Below are 25905 nucleotides of genomic sequence, written 5' to 3' on the forward strand. Positions count from 1 at the left end.
TGCTGCATTCTTAGCTCATTAGCGTAAAAAGGTCTACAGTCAGTTTCTCTTTCAGATCAACTATTGTTATTAATTAAAACAATTTACCTCCACATTGATGCAATAATGCATGTAAAACAATGTGTTTGTACTCTTGCAATGCACTGACCAAGCATTTGTGAACTCATGTAGAGTATGTTTATGGTCTAACAGGTGTTTCACCCCCTGAGAACCACATCTGAGTCCCTGATTGACTTTCCTTCAAAGATGTGAGGCTGATTTATTGTGATGGAATTATTATGCTAATCGTTGCTGATAACAGAAGAGGATTTTGGAATTAGCATAGCATTAGAAGCGTCGGTCATGACAAAGATGCATTGTTATTTTTTTTAATGCATCTTTCTCCACCATCGTCTTTGGTGAATATTAATTGCATTTTGATTGCCGCAGGGCTACTACATTACTTCGAGAAACGGTAATGCACCACAAATGAAAAAGATACCACTATTATTTTAGGTGGTTGTCTCTTTTCCGTCGAGCTAAGAGCTTGCCACAGTATGCAAATACTTTTTCTCCTTTCCAGTTTCTTTCCTATTCACTTAGGCTTGTGCCTAAAACAACAGGAATCTTTCATCTCCCAATTAAGCCACATTAAAACAATGTCATTGTCTTTAATCACAAATATGGCATTTGGGAGTCAGTGACATTTTAGCAGAGATGCTTTCAATATGTTTGTGAGTCTTATGGGACCAATTACATGCATATTTAATGTAAAGCAGCCTGTTTCAGAACTGCTGGTTTTACTGCTGGACACTACACTACAGAAACTGTGAGAAACACTTTTGATGTGCTTAATCATTGTGCTTACTAACAAACATGACCTCCAAATGTAAACCTGTCCTTATTAGGCCATGCTGACCTTATTTGAGCCTCAGTGTTAGACACAAACAAACCCTACACTAGGGCTCTGACCCATTCATTCGTAATGTGATCTCACCATAGTGTTTGACCTTTCAACAAAGCAAGATTGGCAGTGTCTGCATCCACTGCAGAAAGACCATTAGGATTCGGATTATAGTGCACTAGCATTAACATGTTGCAAAGAAGGTTTGAAGCACCAGCGGAGGAATGTATTGGGTTCACTGGTTTATCTGGCTCGTCACCAGGCAGTGGATTGTAAAATATCCTCTCGTTTCAGAGATGAATGAGCGATGACCTTTGGTGCCTCTTTCCAAATGTTGTTCACATTTAATCAAGACCCGTGTTATATTCTCTTCTCCCTCCAGACCTTTCAACCCGGCAGCCAAATGTGTGAGAAGCCACGTCTGGTGTTTTCTATCTGCTGACTGGGCTAGAATCAAATAGAGAGAGAGGAGAGCAAGCGTTCTCATATTTGACCTTTCGTCGAACGTCTGAGCATAATTTGCGCGTATGGCCGTGCATTCATGCAAAAATGGTGCACGGCTTTGATCACTGACGTAACATTTAACAAGACAGCCTGTGTGTTACTTACTGTTGCTCTGATTTGTCAGATTCATCTCTGTGAAATGCTTGTTTGGAATTTGTAACGTCGCTCGAGTTTTCGTTTTTAATCAGAGAGAGGAGGCAGGGGAGAGAAATATTTGAGGTGTTGGGTGGAAAGGAGAAAAATAACCTCATCACCAGCTGGTGAAAACGCACAGACATATGTCTAGATGATTTACATCTGTGAAATGTTTGCCTCAATCATTCACATCTCTTTTCTGACTTTTCTGACTTGCTCATCAGCTCAGAAAGTGCAAGGTCTGTTTTCTCACGGCTGAGAAGTCGCGGAAGACGCCATGCGGAAATTAGTCAACGTCAGTCACTTTGTTATGCTCTCATATCTTTATGCGCTGTGAGACAGTTGAGATTAAGTTGTAAAACAGACTGAAAGAAATCTTCTATTACTGCAGATACTGTCATTAAAATCAAAGCCTTTTTTATTTCGTTCACTGATTTAGGAAGTTGCGTAACAAACTTGTCTCGGTGGTTGTTAATTTATGCCGTGCTCATTTTGATTTTATACGGTATGATGGTTATTTCTTGTTCCTTATTACTGGCAAGCCAGTGGGGACAAAATGGATAGAGCTCACTCGGCATTCATGTTTAATAGCTAATAGCTTTTTATTTGAATAGCACTGAGATAGATTTACTAAAAGGAATTTATTAAGGCATGCATCATTATTACTATTGCTCATACTTCAACGAACCCCTAACGACAAGTACTAAACTTGGCCATGGAACTGTTGGGCTTTCTTGACGTGACCGAGCAGTCACCTTTTTATGAACCGAGCAACCACACAAATCACCAAAGCAACTATATAGGCCATTCTACAGAATTGGTTCAAGTCAGAAGTGAAAACATCAACAACAAATGTATCTTTTCCCACAAATGTTGCATATATGCAAATTGTATAATATCCAAGGTAACACATTTCTAGTTATTGTGCAGTTAATTTTTGGAATATTTGTCCTTTCCGCAAATTTGTCACTACCGAAACACTAATATATAATTTAATAAGATGGTTATATTGACCTATAAAGATTTTTTCAGAGGTAAATCAATAACAATTACAATTTTAACAATATTTCAAGTGTAATTTATGAGATTTGTTTATTTTGAATCAAATTTTTCTTTGTAAAAGGCAAAAAGTTGGTCATACTGATTTCAAACTTAAGGATTCATTAGTTTGAGTACACATTGAATCAAACACTATCATTCAGTATACTTTTTTTTTTTTTTTACAAAACTCTCAAGTTTCGGTCATGACTGGACATTTTCAGTAGTGACAGTAATGTTTTGGTAGTGACCAGATCACATTACAGAATTTGAACTCGTATACTAAAACACTATTAAAGCATACTAAAATACTAAAAATTACATAACTGTACAAAAATTGTTCATTTTACTCAAATAAAGGATTATGTGTTCACCTTTTGTCACTACCAACAACAATGAAATGAAAAATCTTTCATTAATTACTCACCCTCATGATGTTCCAAACCCGTAAGACCTTTGTTTACTTTCGGAACACAAACTAAGATTTTTCTGATGAAATCCAAGAGCTTTCTGACCCTGAATAGACTGCAACACAAGTACCACGTTAAAGGCTCAGAAAGGTAGTAAGAACATCGTTAAAACAGTCCACGTGACATCAGTGATTCAACCGTAATTTTGTGAAGCTATGTGAATTCTTTTTGTGGACAAAGAAAACAAAAATAACAGCATTATTCGACAATTTTCTTCTCTTCCGTGTCAGTCTTTGACGTGCATTCACGACATGCAAAATGCAAAAAAACATGAACTTTTGGCCACTGCGGTTCAATCTTCTTAGAGTTGACATTAAGTGTTTTATCTTAATGGAAGTTTGGGTCACTGTGAACTTTGTAAACACATTGCCCTTTCGCCTGAATGGCTTTTAAATGTTTAGCTTGTGTGTGTTTGGCAGAGGAGCGTTTGTAGCGTGTGAGTTGTAGCAGAGCATCTAACCTCCTTCTGTCAAAGACGGCGAGGGGAGATAAACTATAGAAGAGTCTCTTGTATTCCCAAATGGAGTGCAGCAGTAGTCCGTCAGAGCCCCAGCTCAGCACACCACAGGAGCTGTCCAGGCCTGTGAGGATGAAGTTTTGGGTTTGTGGGCTCCGGAGGACTGTGGCCATGCTTCCCGTAATCCTGTTATCTGTCTCTCTAAAGCTTACCACTCTTCTGACCCGAAGACACCAGTGTTAAGCTGCCTCTGTCTCCTCTCCATTCGTTTTTTTGTATTATATTGCTCGCTTGCTCTCTTTTTCGCCCTCCGGTTCTTAGTTTTCCAGTGAGTAAGAAAAAGTCAGAGGGTGGTCTTCGTCCTAGATATTTTTTTTTTTCCTCATTTAGTCTGAAGTCACTGTCAAAGAATAGAAAATCCTTTTATTCCCAAGTATTTTATATGGCTAAGTCATCACTATCTTGTCTTCATCCATGAGAACTTCACATTGTCTCCCCCTTGTATATACTTTAAAAGACTCTTTACAAAAAATACTGTGCTGACCAGTTTTTACAAAAAGGTGTAGTTAGTACAGTTCTTGTTTTTAAGGGGAACAAGTGGCAGCTCTGGCTTTCTTGGTGCCCCAGGCAAGAAAAGACTTGACTATGGAAGCCATTTTCTGCCACTGAATTATACATTTAAAAAGTTTATTTCGACTTATCTCACAATTCTGACTTTTTTCTCAGAATTGCGTAATATAAACTTGCAATTGCAGGTTATAAATTGAGAATGGTGAGATATGAACTCGCAGTTCTGAGAAATAAAATCAGAATCACGTTTTGCAACTGCAAAAAAAAGTCAGAATTGTGAGATAAAAAGTTGCAATTGCAAATTATAAAGTCAGAATTGTGAGATATAAACTTGCAATTCTGTGAACATATCAGTCTTTTTTTCTTCTTTAGAAATTGACTATAACTCGCAATAGTGAGTTTATATCTCACAATTCTGAGAAAAAAGTCATAATTGCGAAATACAAACTTGCAGTTGCAAAAAAAGTCAGACTTGTGAGTTTATATCTCGCAACTCTGAGTATATTTCTTGCAGTTGTGAGTTTATATCCTGCAATTCTGACTTTATTTCTCGCAATTGTGAGTTTATATCCTGAAATTCTGACTTTATATCTAGCAATTCTGACTTTGTAACTCACAATTGTGAGTTTATATGAGATGTAAACTCTCAATTGCAAGAAAAAAAATGGAATTGTGAGATACAGACTCGCAATTGTGAGAAAAAGTCAGAATTGCAAGATACAAACTCACAACTGCGAGAAAAAGTCAGACTTGTGAGTTTATATCTCGCAATTCTGACTTCATTTCTTGCCATTGTGAGTTTATATCCTGCAATTCTGACTTTATATCTACCAATTCTGACATTATAACAAACAATTGTGAATTTATATCTTACAGTTCTGAGAAAAAAGTCAGAATTGTAAGATGTAAACTCGCAATTGCAAGAAAAAAAGTCTGAATTTCGAGATACAAACTCAAAATTGCGTGAAAAAGTCAGACTTGTGAGTTTATATCTCGTAATTCTGACTTCATTTCTTGCCATTGTGAGTTTATATCCTGCAATTCTGACTCTATATCTTACAGTTCTGAGAAAAAAGTCAGAATTGTAAGATGTAAACTCGCAATTGCAAGAAAAAAAGTCTGAATTTCGAGATACAAACTCACAATTGCAAAAAGTCTGAATTGTGAGATGTAAACTCACAATTGCGGGAAAAAAAAGTCAAAATTGTGAGTTTATATCTCGCAACTCTGACTATATTTCTTGCAGTTGTGAGTTTATATCCTGCAATTCTGACTTTATTTCTCGCAGTTGAGTTTATATCCTGCAATTCTGACTTTATTTCTCGCAGTTGTGAGTTTATATCCTGCAATTCTGACTTTATTTCTCGCAGTTGAGTTTATATCCTGCAATTCTGACTTTATTTCTCGCAGTTGTGAGTTTATATCCTGCAATTCTGACTTTATTTCTCGCAGTTGTGAGTTTATATCCTGCAATTCTGACTTTATTTCTCGCAGTTGAGTTTATATCCTGCAATTCTGACTTTATTTCTCGCAGTTGAGTTTACATCCTGCAATTCTGACTTTATTTCTCGGAATTGTGAGTTTGTAACTCACAATTGTGAGTTTGTATCTTACAGTTCTGAGAAACAAGTCAGAATAGTGAGATGTAAACTCGCAATTGCAAGAAAAAAATCAGAATTGCGAGAAAAAAGTCAGAATTGAGAGATACAAACTTACAATTGCGAGAAAAAGTCAGACTTGTGAGTTTATCTCACAATTCTGACTTCATTTCTTGCCATTGTGAGTTTATATCCTGCAATTCTGACTTTATATCTTACAGTTCTGAGAAAAAAGTCAGAATAGTGAGATGTAAACTCGCAATTGCAAGAAAAAAAGTCTGAATTTCGAGATACAAACTCGAATTGCAAGAAAAAAAAGTCTGAATTGTGAGATACATACTCACAATTGCGAGAAAAAGTCAGACTTATGAGATACATACAATTGCGAGAAAAAGTCAGACTTGTGAGTTTATATCTCGCAATTCTGACTTCATTTCTTGCCATTGTGAGTTTATATCCTGCAATTCTGACTTTATATCTAGCCATTCTGACTTTATAACACACAATTGTGAGTTTATATCTTACAGTTCTGAGAAAAAAGTCAGAATTGTGAGATGTAAACTCGCAATTGCAAGAAAAAAAGTCAGAATTGCGAGATACAAACTCACAATTGCAAAAAGTCTGAATTGTGAGATGTAAACTCACAATTGCGAGAAAAAAGTCAGAATTGTGAGATACAAACTCGCAATTGTGAGGAAAAAAAGTGAGAATTGTGAGATACAAACTCACATTTGCAAAAAGTGAGAATTGTGAGATGTAAACTCGCAATTGCGAGGAAAAAGTCAGAATTGTGAGATAAAAAGTAAAAAAAAAAATTATTCAGTGGCGGAAACAGGCTTTCATACATGACCAAAGAAAAGACAAAAAAAGGATAAAAAAAAACCCACTGTAAAGCAGATTCATTAATATAGGATCTCCTTTGGTGTGAGATGCTTAAAAATAGTATTTATTTATTTATTGTTACCACTTTTTTACTGTGTGCAAATATCTGTATTTGTATATTCTATGGTATAATGTTTCCAAAATACATTTTTGCATCCAATTGGTTTGTCATTGAAAGAAGTCATGTTCGGATTGTTTAAATGAAATTCTGTGACAATTTATTAACTAGACAATGGGGTGTAAACAGGGCCAGTATTCGCTCAGCCTGAGACATATGTTGAAAGCAAACACACAAATGGCAAGCGCAGTTCTTGGCTGAGATGCAGCAGCGGCGGGCCAAGACTGACATGTTTCTGCTCATCATTTCGAGCTGGCCTTGTTAATATACGTAGTAGGGTGGACAGGCTGGACTGTGTCTGCATTGGTATGCATGCTCTTAGTTATTCATAATGGGATAATTGGCATGCTCTTCTGTGTCTCCCATTACTAGGCAGCTAGATGTGCTGATAGGTCAGAATCAGGATCAAAGTCCGTAAGCAGTAATTTGCAATGCTAATTTCCACCCGTAGAGTGATTGTATTTAAGAGAAGAGCGTAAAACAAGATGCTTGTAGTCTAAATAAAGTGTCTTTTGTCGTGAAGGAGAGATTGGAGTGTGCTTAGCCATTGACTGACATATGACCTAATGGCATAGATAAACCTTGACCTCTAACCTATTAAGTTTTTCTCTTAAAATTCACCTCAATGGCTGAATTAAAGAACCATGAAAGATGTCAACGTCTCTATCTTTGCTTTGCTAATAGAGAAAGACTGTAGCTTGACTTTCCGACTCTGATAGTAAAATGTTTAAAACTACTTTCATTATCTCCCATGAAACCACTTGCGGTCTTTAAAAAGATAAAAGCGTGTTTTATGCCGGAGACCAGAGACAAAGCTCATGTCTAGAATTTTTAGTTTGAGCTTAGTTTGTTATATTAAGATACTTTGTTCTGGCATAATTCTAAGGCAGATGTAATGCACTGTGACAAGCTCAACAAAAGTCAAATTTGAGTAAACTTTGATGATAATTATTTAGCAACTTTGCTAAATAAAACTATTTGTATAATTTATCCCCCTCCAAGCTTTTGAATCTGAGTCTTTGCATCTTTCTGTTCATCAAAGAATCCTTAAAAAATGTACTCAACAGTTTTAAATATTGATAATGATAATAATAAAAATTATAAATGAGCATATTAGAATGATTTCCGAAGGCTCATGTGACAATGAAGACTTAAGTAATGATGCTGAAAATTCAGTTTTGATCACAGAAATAAATTACATTTTAAAATATTCAAATAGAAAACAGTCATTTTAAATAGTCAAAATATTTCAGAATTTTACAGTTTTACATTTTTTAACTACTTTAGTTAACATGAACTAAGAATGAACAATACTTTTACTTATTCATCTTAATGTTAATTTCAGAATTTACTAATGCATTATTAGAATCAAAATTTGTGTTTGTTAACATTAGTTAATGCACTGTGAATTGAACTAACATGAACTAACAATGAACGACTGTATTTTCATTAACTATCATGAACAAAGATGAATAAATACTGTAATAAACGTATTGTTCATGGTTTGTTCATGCCATTTAATACATTAAGTAACGGAACCTTACTGTAAAGTGTTTCCATTTTATTTTGTATTATGTTATTTTATTCATTTTATTTATTTCTTTATAAAGTTGCCTCAGATTAGAAATGGTCTCCTTTTAAGAAACAGACAGTGGGAATTTCACTTGCTTTTGAAACTGTAGTTAAGCGGATAATATGGTACTTGTACAGCAGGTATTGCAAATGAATAATTAACAGGTTCTATACGGTTTTAATTGAAACTGGGCCTGCCGATACTTGGTAAAGAGTGCAGAAAATTGAATCGTCCATGTGCAGATAAAAATCACTGAGATTCTCCATCTTAATTAGAAGCGCTCTCAAACACAATTCATGTGCATCCACATTCGCACGGAAAAGAATCAAACATATGGTAATTACTGCACCCCCCGTCTCTCTCCTCCATTTGTTGTCTGTTCGTTCAAGTAGCTTTCTTTTATACACACACTGCAGCTCGCTTCTCAGGAGTGCTTCACCTGTTTCGTTTTCCTTTAGTCCTTACCTTTGTGCTGTTGTTTTGTTAGCAAGTTTGAGTGTTATGAAAGATTGCCGTCCTGATTGGGAAGGTCTGCCAGTCCTCTAACCTCGGCGTCCAATTCATCATGTTGTTTGAGCTGTAGTTCCTCTGTGCGAGGCGAGGTCTTTGATGGGAGTCTTTTGGCTTTCAGAGACCTCTGCTCTGCGCACTCCTTTCTCGTGAGAGATGTGCCCTGAAAAAGAATTGATAGATCAGCCAGGATGTGCGTGGATATTATTACCTAATTCCAGATGGCCGTTCTGATGGCAACAAATGGCCTTGCCGTACCAACCCCACTGAGACGAAAACATTAGACGTGCGAGTACAAATATCTTCTGGCACAGCCGCAGAAATGAAATTAAGCGGATCTTTGATGCACGAACAATGAGCGCTTGACAAATAGCTCAGCTCGAACCTTCATTACTGCAGCACCCTTGGATTTGGAGTGCGTTCGCCAGAGTCGCCGTGACCTTGGCGTGACATTAAAGGAGCGTAGGGGGAACGGAACCGGGTTACGAGGGCCGCTGCCTGACCGAATGTGCTGTGCCGTGTTTCTCCACAGGAGGTGATGCAGATGGAAAGACAGCTGGGAGGTCGACTGATTGACGAGCCTCACGTCCTGCTCTTCAAAGACAGCTACCACAACCTGCGCCTTTCGATTCACGACATGCCCCAGGCACACTGGAGGAGCAAGCTACTCGCCGGCTATCAGGTGGGTTTCTATAAAACACCATCTCTTTCTTGCAGCACTTTTTGTATTAATGGGGTTTGCTACAGTGGGCATCTCTATTGCTATCGCTTATACATGGAGTTAGTGGTTTTTCAAAACCCATAACCTCAAATATTAAATGTATTAAACATTAAAATGCCTAGAAGATGATAAACACACTCTCAGAATAAAGGTATGAATTATGTCACTGGGGTGATACTCTTTCAAAAGGTACACACTTATAAAAAGTACATTTTAGTACCTAATGGCGCTTTTCCACTACACAGTACCAGCTCGACTCAGCTCGCCTCGGCTCGACTCGACTCGGCTCTGTTTGGTTTTCCACTGTGTAAAAAAAATGGCGGGGTTATTCTGGATACTATTGCTGGCGCGTGCAATGATGACGCAGTGAATAGTAACGATTCTCTCTGACCAATCAGCAGCCTGCTGTGTTTTCACGTCACATTTTAGTATCGTCTCAGCTCGCTTGGAACCTCGCCGGAGGTGGTACGAAAAAAAGTACCTGGAAGCCGGTACAGGTACAACTTTTACACAGTGGAAAACCAAACAGAGCCGAGGCGAGCTGGTACTGTGTAGTGGAAAAGCGCCATAAGAGGGCTTTTCACACTTGAAATAGTTCAAAATAGAGTAGGCAGTTTATGGTCTAACTATATATAGCAGGGGCATTTGCTATGAGGAGGCAAAGGAGGCAGTGTCTCCTCAAAATATTGGATAAGAAAAGAATTCGTAATACAAAAATTCGTAAAACACCAATATTAGAAAAAATAATAATAAAAATTGTATAAATCACTTGTTTTTCCTAAAGAAACATTGTCTGTGGGAGTCTACATCTTTCCTGCCTGCCTAAAGCAGACCCCCTGGTGAATTTGGTAGGGGGTAATTGAGAATTAATGGGGGAAAGTAACATGAGAGGAGGCAATGCCTCCATCGCGATATGATTGGATATGGCTGGTTATGATCGGCTGTGATTGGTTCATGCGATAAATCCCGCCTCTTGTGTTTGTGCTCGTTCACGAAATCAGTCTGAATAAACGATATAATGGCGTTAATGGAAGACTAATTACAAAAATAATTAAATAACTGACACACTTAGATATAACCACTTTGTTACGTCAAAATAAGATTTTAAGTTGCATGAAAACATTGTGTTTTTAGTGAGTAATCAGCATGCTGAAAGTTAAAGTAAACCTCCATGTCTGGGACCGATATTTACCGAGCTTTGATGGTTCGAAAAATGCAAAAATTGTTTAAAGTTGACTATTAAAAAGAATAGCTGAACATACAGTTGAAGTCAAAAGTTTACATACTCCTTGCAGAATCTGCTAAATGTTTTACCAAAATAAGAGGGATCATACAAAATGCATGTCATTTTTTATTTAGTACTGACTTGAATAAGATATTTAACATAAAAGACGTTTACATATGTCCACAAGACAAAATAGTAGTTGAATTTGTAAAGATGACCCTGTTCAAAAGTTCACATACACTTGATTCTTAATACTGTGTTGTTACCTGAATGAGTCCCTTGTTTGTCCTGAAAAATTAAACTCCCAGCTGTTCTTCAGAAAAGTCCTTCAGGTCCCGCAAATTCTTTGGTTTTTCAGCATTTTTGTGTATTTTGAACCCTTTCCAACAATGACTGTATGATTTTAAGATCCATCTTTTGACACTGAGGACAACTGAGGGACTCATATGCAACTATTACAGAAGGTTCAAACACTTACTGATGCTTTAGAAGAAGAAAATTATGCCTTAAGGGCGGGGGGTGAAAACTTTTACAATTTTAAGATCAGGGTAAATGTAACTTATTTAGTCTTCTGGAGAACACGTAAGTATCTTCTGTATTATCTGAAGGGCAGTACTAAATGAAAAAAATATGATATTTAGGCAAAATAATAAAATGTACACATTCTCATTCTGTTCAAAAGTTTTCACCCCCTGGCTCTTAATGCATCGTTTTTTTCTTTTGAAGCGTCAGGGAACATTTGCACCTTCTGTAATAGTTTCATCAGTCCCTTTTTGTTTAGTTTTTTTGAAAATCATACAGTCATAATTGGAAATGGTTTAAAATACACAAAAATGCTGAAAAACCAAAAAATCTGTGGGACCTGAAGGACTTTTTTGAAGAACAGTGGGCAGTTTAACTGTTCAGAACAAACAAGGGACTCATGAACAACTATCACTAAACGAAAAAACACAGCTGTGGATCATTCAGGGAACAACACAGTATTAAGAATCAAGTGTATGTAAACTTTTAAACAGGGTCATTTTTATAAATTCAACTATAATTTTCTCTTGTGTGACTATATGTGACCCTGGACCACAAAACCAGTCATAAGGTTAAATTTGACAAAAATTTGAGATTGATACATCACTAATCAATAACACATCAATAAATAAGCTTTCTATTGATGTATGGTTTATTAGGATAGGACAATATTTGGCAGAGATACATCTATTTGAAATCAGAAATCTGAGGGTGCAAAAAAATCAAAAAGACTGAGAAAATCACCTTTAAAGTTGTCCAAATTAGGTTCTTAACAATGGATATTACAAATCAAAAATTACATTTTGATATGTTTACAGTAGGAATTTTACAAAAAATCTTCATGGAACATGAACTTTACTTAATTTCTTAATGATTTTTGGTATAAAAGAAAAATCAAAAATTTTGACCCATGCAATGTATTTTTGGCTATTGCTACAAATATACCCCAGCGACTTAAGACTGGTTTTGTGGTCCAGGGTCACATATGTGAACATCTTTTATGTGAAAAAATAAAATCTTATTAAGGTCAGTACTAAATAAAAAAAAAATAACATGCCTTTTGTATAATCCCTCTTATTTTGGTAAAATATTTGACATTTTGCAGATTCTGCAAGGTGTAGGTAAACTTTTGACTTTAAGTTCACAAATAAAATGTTTTTTAATAATTTAACAATTGTTACTGCCTTGAGTTATTACTTTGGGATAAATGTAAAATGCTTAAAAACACTAACTTGATGAGACTCATACTTGCCTTTAATAAATAGAATTTTGATTACATTATTAATGTGAAATGTTTATTTAATCAAGAAAATGTGACTGGGAAATAAATAAAAAAAACGAGGACTTGGCCTCCTCAATTCAGAAAACCACTGCATGCTACTGTTCTGGCATTGTGACAAGAAGTCAAGGGTAAAGTAGCTGCAAAAAGTTTTCCCTTTGTTTTTATCTGTTTAAAATTCCTTGCCTCTATATCATGTTTGTCTTTTAGATCTTGTTGTCAAAGTCTTTTCAAGCGTAATTGAACGAGTTAGACTTAGCTAGGCAAGTTATTTTTTCTTGGGGGCAAATTTGAAGTGCTGTGTTTTGAGCTTTCTAACAGGGTGTGTGATCTGGTATGTCCTCCGGATTGCTGTAATTGGAAATTTCTTTGGTTTCGCCTCATTAGAGTATTTCTGAACGTGTGGGGATGCTAAAGAAGCCCATTATAGAGTGAATTGGCGAGCAGGGACCCTAGAACGTCTGCTCTTAATAACATGCACGGCCTTGGCTACGAGTTAACGGCTTCTTGGGTAAAGAAGGATTGAGAGCGCTGCAGTTTTCTCATACGTCTTCCTCACCCGCTCTGCCCATCTCAGGACTCTTTCCCACTGGAGGAGATTAAATATAGACCAATATGTAAATGCTCAAGGCTGCAACACCTGATTTTTCTCGTATTTCCTTTCCTGGATCATGTATGCTGGGCCTCAGAGGAACGTCTCTGGATTCTGGAGGAATCTTGGCGGAAAAAGCTCCTCCGAGGATTTGGAGATGCCAGCTCACAGTGTTACAGCACAAATGTGCATAGAGGAAACAGTTTCTCACCTGAACGTCCCCTATTTTTTAGATAAGTGTGTTGCTCGGCTTGGTTTTCCTGCAGACCTTTCAGTTTGTGTAACAGCTCCCCCATTGGAGTAAACCAAGGTACTGCATATTCAGCGATAACGCTGCCTTTTATTGATTTGTTGTTTGATTGGTTCATGATTGATGTGTGCTCTTAAATAGCGTGCGCTTATCTTTGTTTTTTGTGTCGCTCTTCACAATTAATTAGGCGGTATGAGACGAGAGCATGTTATAAAGCTAAATAATTAGTCTAATCAGACTGTCAGACTGAACGTGTTGTTCAGTCTGACAGAATAAATGTATTGTTTAAATACGTGTCCTTATTTTATTTAACTGTGGATATGCAGGCATATCTGCTCTATCTACTGAATTGTGCTCGCTCATAAATGAAATCCAAATCCCCGGTTGCGAACAATTAGCTTTTAAGGACGTTCCGCTGTTGTCAGAGACAAAGAAACAATTTTGCTGCTGCGTTTGAAAACGTTGCCAACAATAGATTTAGAAGAGCTTTCATAGACTCGCACCGGCAGCCACAGCCTCATAAATCATCAGGTGTTGGACTTTTTCTTTGTCTGTGTCTCTTACTGACCGTCAAATTGAGCTGGATCTATTGTTTGCAAGTGGAGAACTTTTAATGAAAAGGAAGCTGTGTATTATCTACCAAGTGACAGAATTGTTCTCTCAAGTTTATTTATGTCAGATGCCAAGTTTTCCAAAGGTTGCCAAAATCAGAAAACTTTTGCATAACTCATATGATGCAAAAACTGAACTCATCCTCCTACAATACTAAAATGTTGCAATACATATTAAGCTCTTTGCTTAATTCTATAGCAGTACACTGTAAACAAAATCTGTAGAAATTACAGTATTACTGGCAGCTGGTTGCCAGTAACTTACTGTAGATTTAAATTTATGCTATTTACTGGCAACAGTTTGTTCAAAGTTAATTGAACATTAAACATTAACAAGTCTTTATCTTTACAGAATAAAACTAAAATAACAGCCTCATGCAAAGCATTCTGGGAACCAAAATCTGAAGGAAAAAAACAGAAAAAGGTTGATGAAGGTTTCTGGTTCCCAGAATGCTTTGCAGTAGGTTGTTATTTTATAGTTTTATTCTGTAAAGACAAAGACTTGTTAATGTTTAATGTTCATTTAACTTTGAACAAACTGTTGCCAGTAAATAACATAAATTAAAAATCTACAGTAAGTTACTGGCAACCAGCTGCAGAACTACAGCAAATTTTTTACAGTGTAGATTTGACATTTTCTCTGATTTTGATGGTAAAGCATATGATAAATAAAATAAAAAATGGCCAATAAATTATATATAGTGTAAAAGTGTATTTTACTCTAAAATGCACTGTTACAGCCTAGAAATGGCACACAATTTGAGCTAATTTGTGAAGCTATTATTGTTAGATTTTGTTGCTGATTAATTTGATCAGTTCTGACAAGGCTGAGAGTAGATTTCAGAATTGATTTGTTATGAACGGTAACATTTCAGTCTGACATGTCTTTGGTCCTTTAGGAGATCCCGTTCTATCACATCTGGAGCGGTTCTCAGCGGACCCTGCACTGCACCTTCACACTGGAGAGACAGAGCCTGAGCACCTGTGATCTCACCTGCACGCTGTGTGTGTGGCAGGTAGAAGGAGAAGGACAAAGCATCGCCCTGGACTTCAACATTTCAAAGGTAACTGAGACCACCTGCGGTTTGACAACAGTAAACAGTAGAGATTGTAGTATTAAAGCTGCTTTATGAAAAGTATTGTGATTTTGTTTTTGGTTTACAATGAGAATTGGATTTGAGTTTGAATTTGAGTTTGAGTTTACATACAGTACACCTTGCAGAATCTGCTAAATGTTTTACCAAAATAAGAGGGATCATACAAAATGCATGTCATTTTTGTGTTGTTACCTGAATGATCTACAACTGTCCCTTGCTTGTCAAATACCTTGTTTGTCCTGAAAAGTTGAACTGCCCACTGTTGTTCAGAAAAGTCCTTCAGGTTTCGCAAATTCTTTGGTTTTTCAGCATTTTTGTGTATTTTGAACCCTTTCCAACAATGACTGTTTGATTTTGAGATCCATCTTTTCACACTGAGGACAACTGAGGGACTCGTATGCAACTATTACAGAAGGTTAAAGTGCTCACTGATGCATCAGAAGAAAAAAATATGTATTAAGAGCAGGGGGGTCAAAACTGAATTTGAAGGTTCTGAAGGTTCTGACATGTTTTCAAAAAAGATATTTAGGCAAAAACAAAATGATATTTAGGCAAAAAAATTTATTTTACTCATTCTCATTCCATTCAAAAGTTTTCACCCCCGGCTCTTAATGCATCGTTTTTCCTTTTAAAGCATCCGGAACCTTCTGTAATAGTTTCATGTGAGTCCCTTTTTGTTTTGTTTTTATTTTGAAAACCATAGTCATTGTTGGAAAGGGTTTAAAATACACAAAATGCTAAACAACTAGTTTGTTTATGCCATCACTAAACAAACTTAAAATATATATATATATATATATATATAGAATTTAAATGAATTATATTGTGTGCACACCTAAGATTCTGCTGATGTGCATTTAGAACAGAATTATTTTTAAGTAAAATGAAAATAATTGACCTAAATTGAATAGACTTGATTCTGTGGTCTGCACATAAGATATGCACATACTATATTAGTTTTGTATTATAATTAGAATTTGATATTTTAATGTGAACTGAATTGAAATGTAGTCTATATATGCGTATTTTAAATATTTTTAAAAACCTAATGAATGTCAAATTCGATATAACTATTTACTACATATTCTCCTGCAAACAGTTAGATCTGGAATTTGGTTTAGAATAAAAATTGGAATTCTTTCTTCTTTTTCTTCTTTTATATCTCCAAAATCTAGCTCAGTTAATTTGGATTTGAAATAGAATTTTTTTTTTTTAATAAAATGTAGAACTTTTAAATAAATTTAATAGACTTGTTACTGTGCTCCGCACATGCAGTTTCTGTTTTTGAATTAGACTCAGATATTATACTCAGTCTATTATGCATAATTTAAATATTTCTCCAAACCTTTTTAATGTCAGATTCTATATAACTATTTTACAAACCGATTCTCCTAGCAAACAATTAGATTTTGAATTGGAAGAAAAGAAAAAAAAAACATAATTTTTTTTAACATTCTGTAAAATCTATCTCGAGCTAATATGGATTTGGAATAGAATTAAATATTTTCTTTTTTTTCTAAAATGTCAAACATTGAACATAAATTTATTGTATTTAAAACAAGCTGTGTATCTAAACTTCAATTTGCACAAAATTAATATATGTGCAGAACACATTATCACGTATATTCAATTTAATTTATTTTATTTTTTAACATTTTTTAACTAAACAGACTTGGTCTACTGTGCTCTGCATGTGCAGTCTAGATCATTTTTGAATTATAGTCAGAATTTGGAATTTATTATGAAATGAATGTGAATTGAACTGTAGTCTACTCATGCATCTTTTAACCATTTCTCAAAAACCTTTTGAATTCAGTTCCGATTTAATTCTTACATTCATTTAATTTTTTTTTTTTTATTTATTCTCATGCAAGCGTAAATCTTCTTCATAGATCTTTATTTTAAAATCTCTGTAAAGTTGAAATGAGTAACACATGAGGTTGAAATGTTCTTGACTTCAGGACATCAGACCACTGGACTCTGATTTCCTGTTAATGGACAACTGCACCCCTGCCCTGGCTGGTCCGAGCGCATTCCAGATCCCTTACCTCATCCGACAGAAGATCTGCAGCAGTCTGGACACCCCCTGTCCCAATGGAGCAGACTGGAGACTACTGGCCCAGAGACTGAAGCTTGACAGGTAGGATCTCTTGGTGCTATTAGTTATTAGGTTGGGAATGGATCCTGTTTAACAACATCTGGGTTGTGAAAACCATTTTGTGCAGAGTGCCGATATCTAGAGCAGATTGTGCGCTTCTGTACTTGCATATTAAATACAGACTTCCACAGGAAATTACAAGGCAGTGATTTAATTACTGTCCCATTGAACTTCCTCCAGGTAATGGAACATAATGGGCAGACTTCATTTGTCCAATAATGTTTACTTGCTCCAATTAATTACAATTTGAAGTGTTGTGGTGTGTGTTCAATTAGAACAGTTGCCCAAAACGATCAATTTTCATTTACTTAGTTAAGGAAAAGCACAGAATCCACACATGTGGAAACGTTCGTAATGGATTTTTACTCAAGACACTGTCCTCAGAAAATGTTTTAGGACTTGAAAGCAGCGCTACTAGTGAAAACAACCCCGACTGTAAACCTTTTCTCACTGAGAACAGAGAGCATGTAGAAAACAACACTTAAAGCCCCAGGCATTCAAGGTACAGAAAAAGGCCGTTAGATCGAACAACCCACTTCAGCTTCCTTCGGGAGATGCATCTCGCAACATCTAATACGCTGCAAAAAGGGGTTGCTTTGTTCTTATTGATCAGCTTTGATCCAAAAGGTTCAGCCTGGTCAATGGAAAAGGTCACATGCAACCTGGGTTTTACCCTTTTAGAGGACTGAGACCCACAGTAGATAATTCATCAAATGAAAATGCAGGGCTGCTTTGGTTCAGGAGTTAACAAAAGGGTGTAATGCATGTGTTCTGAAGAACTGAGCATTCGTGCATTGGTTTAGTATATTGGAATGGATAATATTGTTTTATATTCCTCCCTGGAACAACTATGTCCAGCTAATGTGTCTCTCTGGACCAGCATGCATAGATTTTCTACTCTGGCTTTGAATGGAGTGACAGTGAGGGTGATGTATTGGTTTACAATGCAAGATAAGCTTCTTGATGTTTTATTTCATTTCAGGGAGTAATAACTTATGACTGCTGCAATCCTGATTACTTTTGCAATAAAACAAAGCATGCATTATGAAGCAAATCCAATGCATTTCTAATATAGTTTTTACCGTATCTGGTTATAAAGGAAAAACAGAAGGTTAGCTGAGTGAATCTTACTAAAAATGTCCAGATCATGTTTCACCACAAAATTGAAGTATTTTGTGCATGCATGTGAGATTTTCATAAAGACAACAAAGCCTATTATTTATTTATTGGTGTGTTTAATTTATTCTTATATTTAGTTCTAATGTTAATTCAAACATTTCTGTATGTGTTACACTGTGAACTAACATGAATATAAACATTTTTATTAAAGGGTTAATTCACCCAAAAATAAAAATGAGCCCATTATTTACTCACCCTTAAGGCATCCTAGGTGTATGTGATTTTCTTCTTTCAGACGAATGCAAACAAAGTTCTATTAAAAATTGTTTTGGCTCCTTCAAGTTTTATAATGCAATAGGTTGGTGTTTCTCTTCATCAGTCCAAAACTAGTCCAATAAAGCATATCCATTCATAATAAAAAGTGCATCACATGGCTCTGGGGGGTGAATAAAGGCACATCGATACGCTTTTGTAAGAAAAATATCCATATTTAAAATGTAATAATCACTTTAATCTAGCATGGTCTAACAGTTGTACACGGAAGCAGCTGCGTGAGTGAGTCTCTCGTAAAAAAAAAAAAAAATGTTTATTTACAGAGGCAAAGGAAGCAAAGTTTCCTGACTTTAGCAAAGAAAAACCAGTGTCCACTTGCCTTATATCAAAATCCTCCAACATTTTTCTTTCTTTTAATTTGTGACCATTGTTTTGATCTCTCCACTGTGCATCCGCGTTCGATGCCCAGACCTGCTTCCGTGTACAACTGTTAGTGCTAGCTAGAGAAAAGGGATTATTACATTTTAAATATGGATATTTTTCATACAAAAATGCATTGATTAGCTACAGGAGGCCATTTTATTTATCCCCCGGAGCCGTGTGAGGCACTTTTTTTTATTACGGATGGACGTGCTTTATTGTACTTGTTTTGGATGGATGAAGAGAAACACCCGCCTATTGTATTATAAAGCTTTAAGGAGCCAGAACAATTTTTAATTGAACTCCGACTGCATTCGTCTGAAAGAAGGAAATGATATACAACTAGGATGCCTTGAGGGTGAGTATATAATGGGCTAATTTTCATTTTTGGGTGAGCTAAACCTTAAAGTAATGTTAACAAAAGTTAATAAATGCTGTTTTTTTCTCGAATTATTGTGTAATCTCTAATTATTTTGATGGACAAATACCTACAGTCTAAATCAGATGTCAAAAAATCTAATATTAAGGGATTAGTTCATTTCCAGAATAAAAAAGTCCTGATAATTTACTCACCCCCATGTCTTCCAAGATGTTCTTGCCTTTCTTTCTTCAGTCGAAAAGAAATTAAGGTTTTTGAGGAAAACATTCCAGGATTTTTCTCCAAATGGTGGAGTTCAGTGGGAATCAATGGGTTAAAGGTCCAAATTATAGATTCAGTGCAGCATCAAAGAACTCTGCGCGATCCCAGCTGAGGAATAAGGGTCTTATCTAGTGAAACGATCTCTCATTTTCTAGAAAAAAAACAAAACAACATACAAATAAAATAAAGTCAAACCTCCTTTTACAAAAAAAGGGTAAAACATTTTTGAAGTTGGCTTTTTAAGAGTTTTTCGCACTGCCCTACCTATTTGAACCGATGTTCACAGATGAAGAACTAACCACACGTGACCTTTCCAACATGATCGCATAATGTGTGAAGTCGCGCATCGCAGAGCTACTGTAAGATGAGCATTTGTGGTTAAAAGTATATAAATTTTTTTTTTTTTTTTTTAAGAAAATCACCCTTATTCCTCGGCTGGAATCATGTAGAACCCTTTGAAGCTGCATTGAAACCCAGTAATCCCCATTGAAGTCCACGATATGGAGAAAAATCCTGGAATGTTTTCCTCAAAAACCTCAATTTATTTTCAACTGAAGAAAGAAATACATGAACATCTTGGATGACATGAGGATGCGTAAATTATCATGAATTTTTCATTTTGGAAGTGAACTAATTCTTTAACTCCTTTAAAATATTAGTAGGACTGACCATTTCCTTTCCTCTGTTTTCCTCCCTAGGCACATGAGTTTCTTTGCATCCAAAGCGAGCCCCACATCAGTGATTCTGGACTTATGGGAGACCCAGCACTTCCACAGCGGTAATCTCAATCAGCTCGCCGCTGTGATGGCTGAGATTGGCAAGCAGGAGGCCATGATATTCCTGGTGTCAGACGGGGAATGCTGACACATTAAAACTGGAGCACGGCGGCCGTCTCTGAGTGATGGGGTGGGGGAAGGACGCGACCCTCCTGCCCGCCCCACCATAGATGAGAAACAAATCAAAGAACAGGGTTTACCCAACTATATGAGGCCACTTCCCCAGTGAATAGGGAGTAGAAGAAAAAAACAAGAAAAAAAAACAAGACCAGGCTCAGGAGGAACCTGGCAGGGCTTTTAGATGTACTGTGACTGAGACAAATGCCCCTTTCTCAGAACAAAAATCCATTTGTTTTGAAAATAATGGTGTATAGAAAATCCCAGATTCTATGATTCTGGTCCTGCCCTCAATCACTGACCAATATGTACTTTCTAACCACATTTGTGTTAGGCGCATTGATATATTAATATCAGACTGGAAACTAAAACGAATCGGTTTGAAAGATATCAAGCGGAAAATGTACGCCATGTAGGTAAGGTGAATATTTTGCAAACTAATTCAGATTTGTGACATGCATTTTGTAAATGTGTACCATTTAGCAATATGCAAACACACATATCGATGACAATTTCCTTTGGCCGACACGTTTCTTACCTCACGAAGCATTTAAAAATTTTAGAGCGTTTGCTAAATTTCAGGTCGAAAACATTAAGGAAGTAAAGCATTTTTGGTGAGAGCCATCCCTGTGCACTTAACGCGTGTGTTCGAACTCATGAAGCCATAAAGTCCAAAATTCACCTCAGTGCAACGATAGATGTTCTGATCCGGGTGAATAATCAGTAAAGAAGCACAGGATTCTGTGGATGTTTAGCTGCTGAAGGATGGGTGATCAGGGACCTCAAACGATTTCCTAGCTGTTTTGAAGAACATTACGTTTGTTGTTGCTTTCAACAGACTTTTGAGAATAGAGGTCAGATGTTCTGCAAAGCATTTTTCATGGCCCTCTTATGGCAGCGAAACCCTTTCAAGACTAAAATTCTCATTTGAATTGAATTGAGTCCATAGAATTCCTCGTTTATAAAGGAGAAAAAAACAACTAAAGTTCCCCATTGAAAAAGGTTTTCTTCTTTTATAAACACAAAATGCAATACTACCAAATGTTTCATTGCTATTCTCCTTCATATTTAATGAGTCTGTTTCTCTGAAAGCCATTTTGGCTTCAGGGCAATTTCTTATTCGTAGGAGAGAGGATATTTTCATCACCCCCCAAAAAGCTAATGTTCCATCCAAGGAAATTTCATCGACACTCAGCAGCTGTCGTATTTTTCTAAATTCCTCCATCGCATGAGTGGTTTGTTTCTGCGTAACTGTCGCACCCTGTAGAACGGCGACGCGTCTCAGCTCTGCGTTTGGCGCCATGAATGTGCATTACACAGTTTGAAGATTGTCAGATTATTTTTTCGTGTGTGTTTGAATGTGAGAGTATTTCATTCCAAATGAAGGATGATTTGTGAGAAACTGTGGATCACAAATTGGCCGCTTTCATCTCAGCCAGTAATGACGGTCACGTCTGGAGATGATTGGAGGAGTGCTGCACGTTCTCTCCACAGCAAGTGGAAATACACAGGCCTGTTTCACTCAGCTAACGGAGAACTCAAGTTAAAGGCCAAATTGTGCACACAATGGGTTTTTTTTTTTTCATGCTTTTTGTACCGTATGTTTCCTTAAGGTTCTGTTAAACTAATTAACCATTCAGCTATTTTCTTTGTTTTTAATCTACAAAAGTCATGTCTTGTAGATAAGACCTTTCATGTGACGCATCTCTGCGCAACCAAAGTGTATGAGCCATCTGGAGCATTTTTTCATATCTATGCCGATTTGTAATTTTTATTATTATTTTTTTTTTGGAATACATTTAACACGTTCTTAAATTTAAAGGGATAGTTCACCATAAAAATGGAAATTCTGTTATTAATTATTCACCTTCATGTCATTCCAAACTTGTAAGAATGTTATTCATCTTCGGAACACAAATTAAGATATTTTTGATGAAATACAAGAGCTTTCTGAAACCCTGCATAGACAGCAATGCAACTGACATGTTCAAGTCCATGTGACATCAGTTGTTCAACTGTAAAGTTATGAAGCTACAAGAATACGTTTTGTGCACAAAGAAAACAGACTGATGAAAGAGAAGAAATTGTTGAATAAAGTAATTTTTTGTATTCATGGACTATTTTATTGATGTTTGGCCTTGAACATTGCGTTGCTGTCTATGCAGGCTCAGATTTCATAAAAAGGTTTTGAAGGTGAACAAAGGTCTTAGGTTTGGAAGGACATGAGGGTTCACCTTTTTGGGTGAACTATCCCTTTAAGATGCATCTAATTTTTTTTTACTCATGACTTGTGCAAAGTTGTTCATTTTGAGCATTTCACTGGTAAAACAATTTAAATATTTAATACAGCACTTTGTAAAGTAATTGTAAATGATATTTTAATAACAAGCCAAAAAAGACAAGACAACTGACGTAACATTTGTCGAAGTATAACCTGTGAAGTGTTTGCCTACTGTTCATTGGTTATATAGCACTGAGTTCATTCTTTCTGCAGTGTTTGCGGTTTAGACTGTTTTCGCCATGAGTTTGTACGCCGTCGTTTTGTTTCGTCCTGAGGCTGTTGGTTTATGGGTAATCAATCGTCAACACTACGAAAACAGATGCACCAGTAAATTCTACTTCTGTCAGAGTATTTAGACAAGGATTTGGTGCAGAATTGTCAAATTCCGAACACTCAGGTTTACAAACAGTTCAGTTGAAACAGACACGTTACGCATTTCTAAACATTACTGAGTGCGTAGCGAAATGAATTTCTCATCGATGTTGTTACTTCTCACTGACACAGAAATCATTCCAACAGTCAGCTTCTAACACTGAATAAAGCAGATGCCATGATGTTCACTAAAAGAACCACCGATCTCTCTTCATGACTGTACATTTTGTCAGCCTCATTCATAGCTGTTCTGTGTAAATGAATGTGTGAGTGTGCTATTTCTTTCCACTGACTTTCTTTTTGAACTGAAAACCGTAGAATTGTGTACCTGTGAATGTTCAATTCGATTTCTTAATTCAATGTTCCTTGCCTTTCTGCAAGTCAAAATGCTGTATTTATTACATGCCACAGCGCTTATGCAATTGTACAATTCTTTTCTATTATTATTATTCTTTTTTTTTTCTTTTTCTTTTTTGGTAAAGTTACGTTTCATTCTCGTCAATGTAAATTGTCGTCGATGATTTTGTGGTAATAGGAAGCCCTCTTCTGCAAAAGGTTTGCTGTACTTTTTGGACAATGATATGGATTTGTGGGTAGAATTTTGGAAATTCGTTTCTAAGTGCTTTCAAGTATTTACTTGGCCTTATGTATATATCTCTCTATGAAATTTCAGAAAAGGTATGTATAGTAATTGAACCTAAAATGGATGTAAATAAATTATATATTGTTAAAAGAGAGTTGAGTGATTTGTGCTCGCACTAGCTACTTCATCATATTTCGGTAATCAGTCGATTATTCTGACGATTAATTGAGTATTCTTTATATATATATATAAGTATATATAAGTAAAAACTATCTTGAAGTAAAACGATGGAAAATGGGGGGGATATCTCATTATGAAATAAATGTTTTTCTCTATTTCACGCTGGCCACAATTATTGGCACCCCTAAAAATTTGTCTAAGTAAAATATCTCTTAAGTATATTCCCATTAATATTACAATTTTTTTAGCACACCAGGGTGGCTAGGAGTATAAAATTGTCCAGTCATGACTTTCTGTTCCACAGGATTATAAATATGAGGAACACAAAAGCCAAATTCCCTTAATCATCCATCACAAGTAGTAAAACCAAATAATGTAGTTCTGATGTGCAAAACAAGCTTGTTGAGCATCACAAAATAGAAAGTGTCTGTAAGAAAAGAGCTAAAGCATTGAAAATCCCCATTCCCACCATCAGGACAATAATTCAGAAGTTCCACTCAACTAAAGATGCTACAAATCTGCCTAGAAGAGGACGTGTGTCTATATCATCCTAATGCACAATAAGGAGGAGAGTTTAAGTGGCCAAAGACTCTCCAAGGATCACAGTTGGAGAATTGCAGAGAATTGTTGAGTCTTGGGGCCAGAAAGCCTAAAATAAAATGATCAAACAGCCCTACATCACCACATGTTGTTCCAGAGGGTTTCAAGAAAAAATCCTCCTGGCTCACCCCAAAACAAACTCCAGCATGATTGGAACTTCAAACAGGACTGGCTTCTATGGTCAGATGAAACTAAAAATTAGCTTTTTGGCAGCTAACCCTCCAGATGGTTTTGGTGCAGACAGATAAAAAAGTACCCCAGTTAAAAATACTGCTAGGTCCTTAATGATGTGGGCCTGTTTTTCTGCCGGAGGTCCTGGACATCTTGTTTAGATACATGGCTTCATGGATTCTATCAAATACCGGCAGATAAAAAATCAAAACCTGACGGCCTCTGTTAGAAATCTTATAATGTGCCATGGTTGCATCTTCCAGCAGGACGATGATCCAAAACATCAAAATTGTGCCACTGAGCACAGAATGAAGCTTCTACCATGGCCGTCCCAGTTCCCTGACCTGAACCCTATATAGAAACTGAAGAGAAGAAGCACCAACATGAAGCTGGGAAGAGAGAGATTCTGTATAAAGGAATGGTCTCTGATCTCTTGTCAGGTGTTCTCCAAACTCATTAGACATTGTTGGAGAAAACTCAGAACTGTTATCTTGGGAAAAGGATGTTGCAATAATTGGGTGCCAATAATAGTGGCCAACGTAAACTAGAGCAAAATATTTATTTCATAATGAGATTTCACCCCTAGTTTCTATTGATTTACTTCAATGACAGGTTAGAATTTTATTAATTTTTTGAATGAAAGTTCAAAAGGATAAATTATGCAGATTTATTTTCACATCCACCTTTGCTCATATTTACCAGGGGTGCCAATATTAGTGGAGGGCACTGTATGTATATGTGTGTGTGTGTGTGTGTGTGTATATATATATATATATATATATATATATATATATATATATATATACAGTTGCAATCAAAATTATTCAACCCCCTTGACCTGCAAGACATTTTGCTGCAGAGAACAAAATTTTGTGAAAACAATTCAACAAAGGCATCAGTACACTATTAGAGAAAGTTTATTCATACACATTTGAGTAATTTTGAGAATGTAAGTTGATGACTAATGAAAGAAAATTAAATTGGCTCTAAATGTTCATGTTCAAAATTATTTAACTCCTGTTCAACATTGCTGTTTTTTTTGTGTTTTTTTTGCTGTCAGCTATTTTTATGGTGGGGAACAAAATTGTCTTAAAACACAATAAAGCCTTTAGAAACACTATTTAAAAACAGAATGAGCTTGAGCTGTTACACATACATACAGTTAGTACATGCATGTGCT

The 25905-nt window shown here is 36.1% G+C and overlaps 1 protein-coding gene across 1 annotated transcript in view; it reads left to right on the forward strand.

The window, feature by feature from the left end:
- Positions 1–23887, forward strand: part of unc5a (unc-5 netrin receptor A) — a 279601-nt gene extending 255714 nt beyond the window's left edge. Inside the window, exons 12-15 of the mRNA XM_073820581.1 lie at positions 9271–9420; positions 14838–15002; positions 16997–17175; positions 20344–23887. Coding sequence (XP_073676682.1) covers positions 9271–9420; positions 14838–15002; positions 16997–17175; positions 20344–20509 — 660 coding nt within the window. The 3' untranslated portion in view covers positions 20510–23887. The remainder of the gene's footprint in view (positions 1–9270; positions 9421–14837; positions 15003–16996; positions 17176–20343) is intronic.
- The last annotated feature ends 2018 nt before the right edge of the window (positions 23888–25905 follow it).

The sequence above is a fragment of the Garra rufa genome, chromosome 16 (assembly GCF_049309525.1).
Source record: "Garra rufa chromosome 16, GarRuf1.0, whole genome shotgun sequence".
Taxonomy (NCBI): domain Eukaryota; kingdom Metazoa; phylum Chordata; class Actinopteri; order Cypriniformes; family Cyprinidae; genus Garra; species Garra rufa.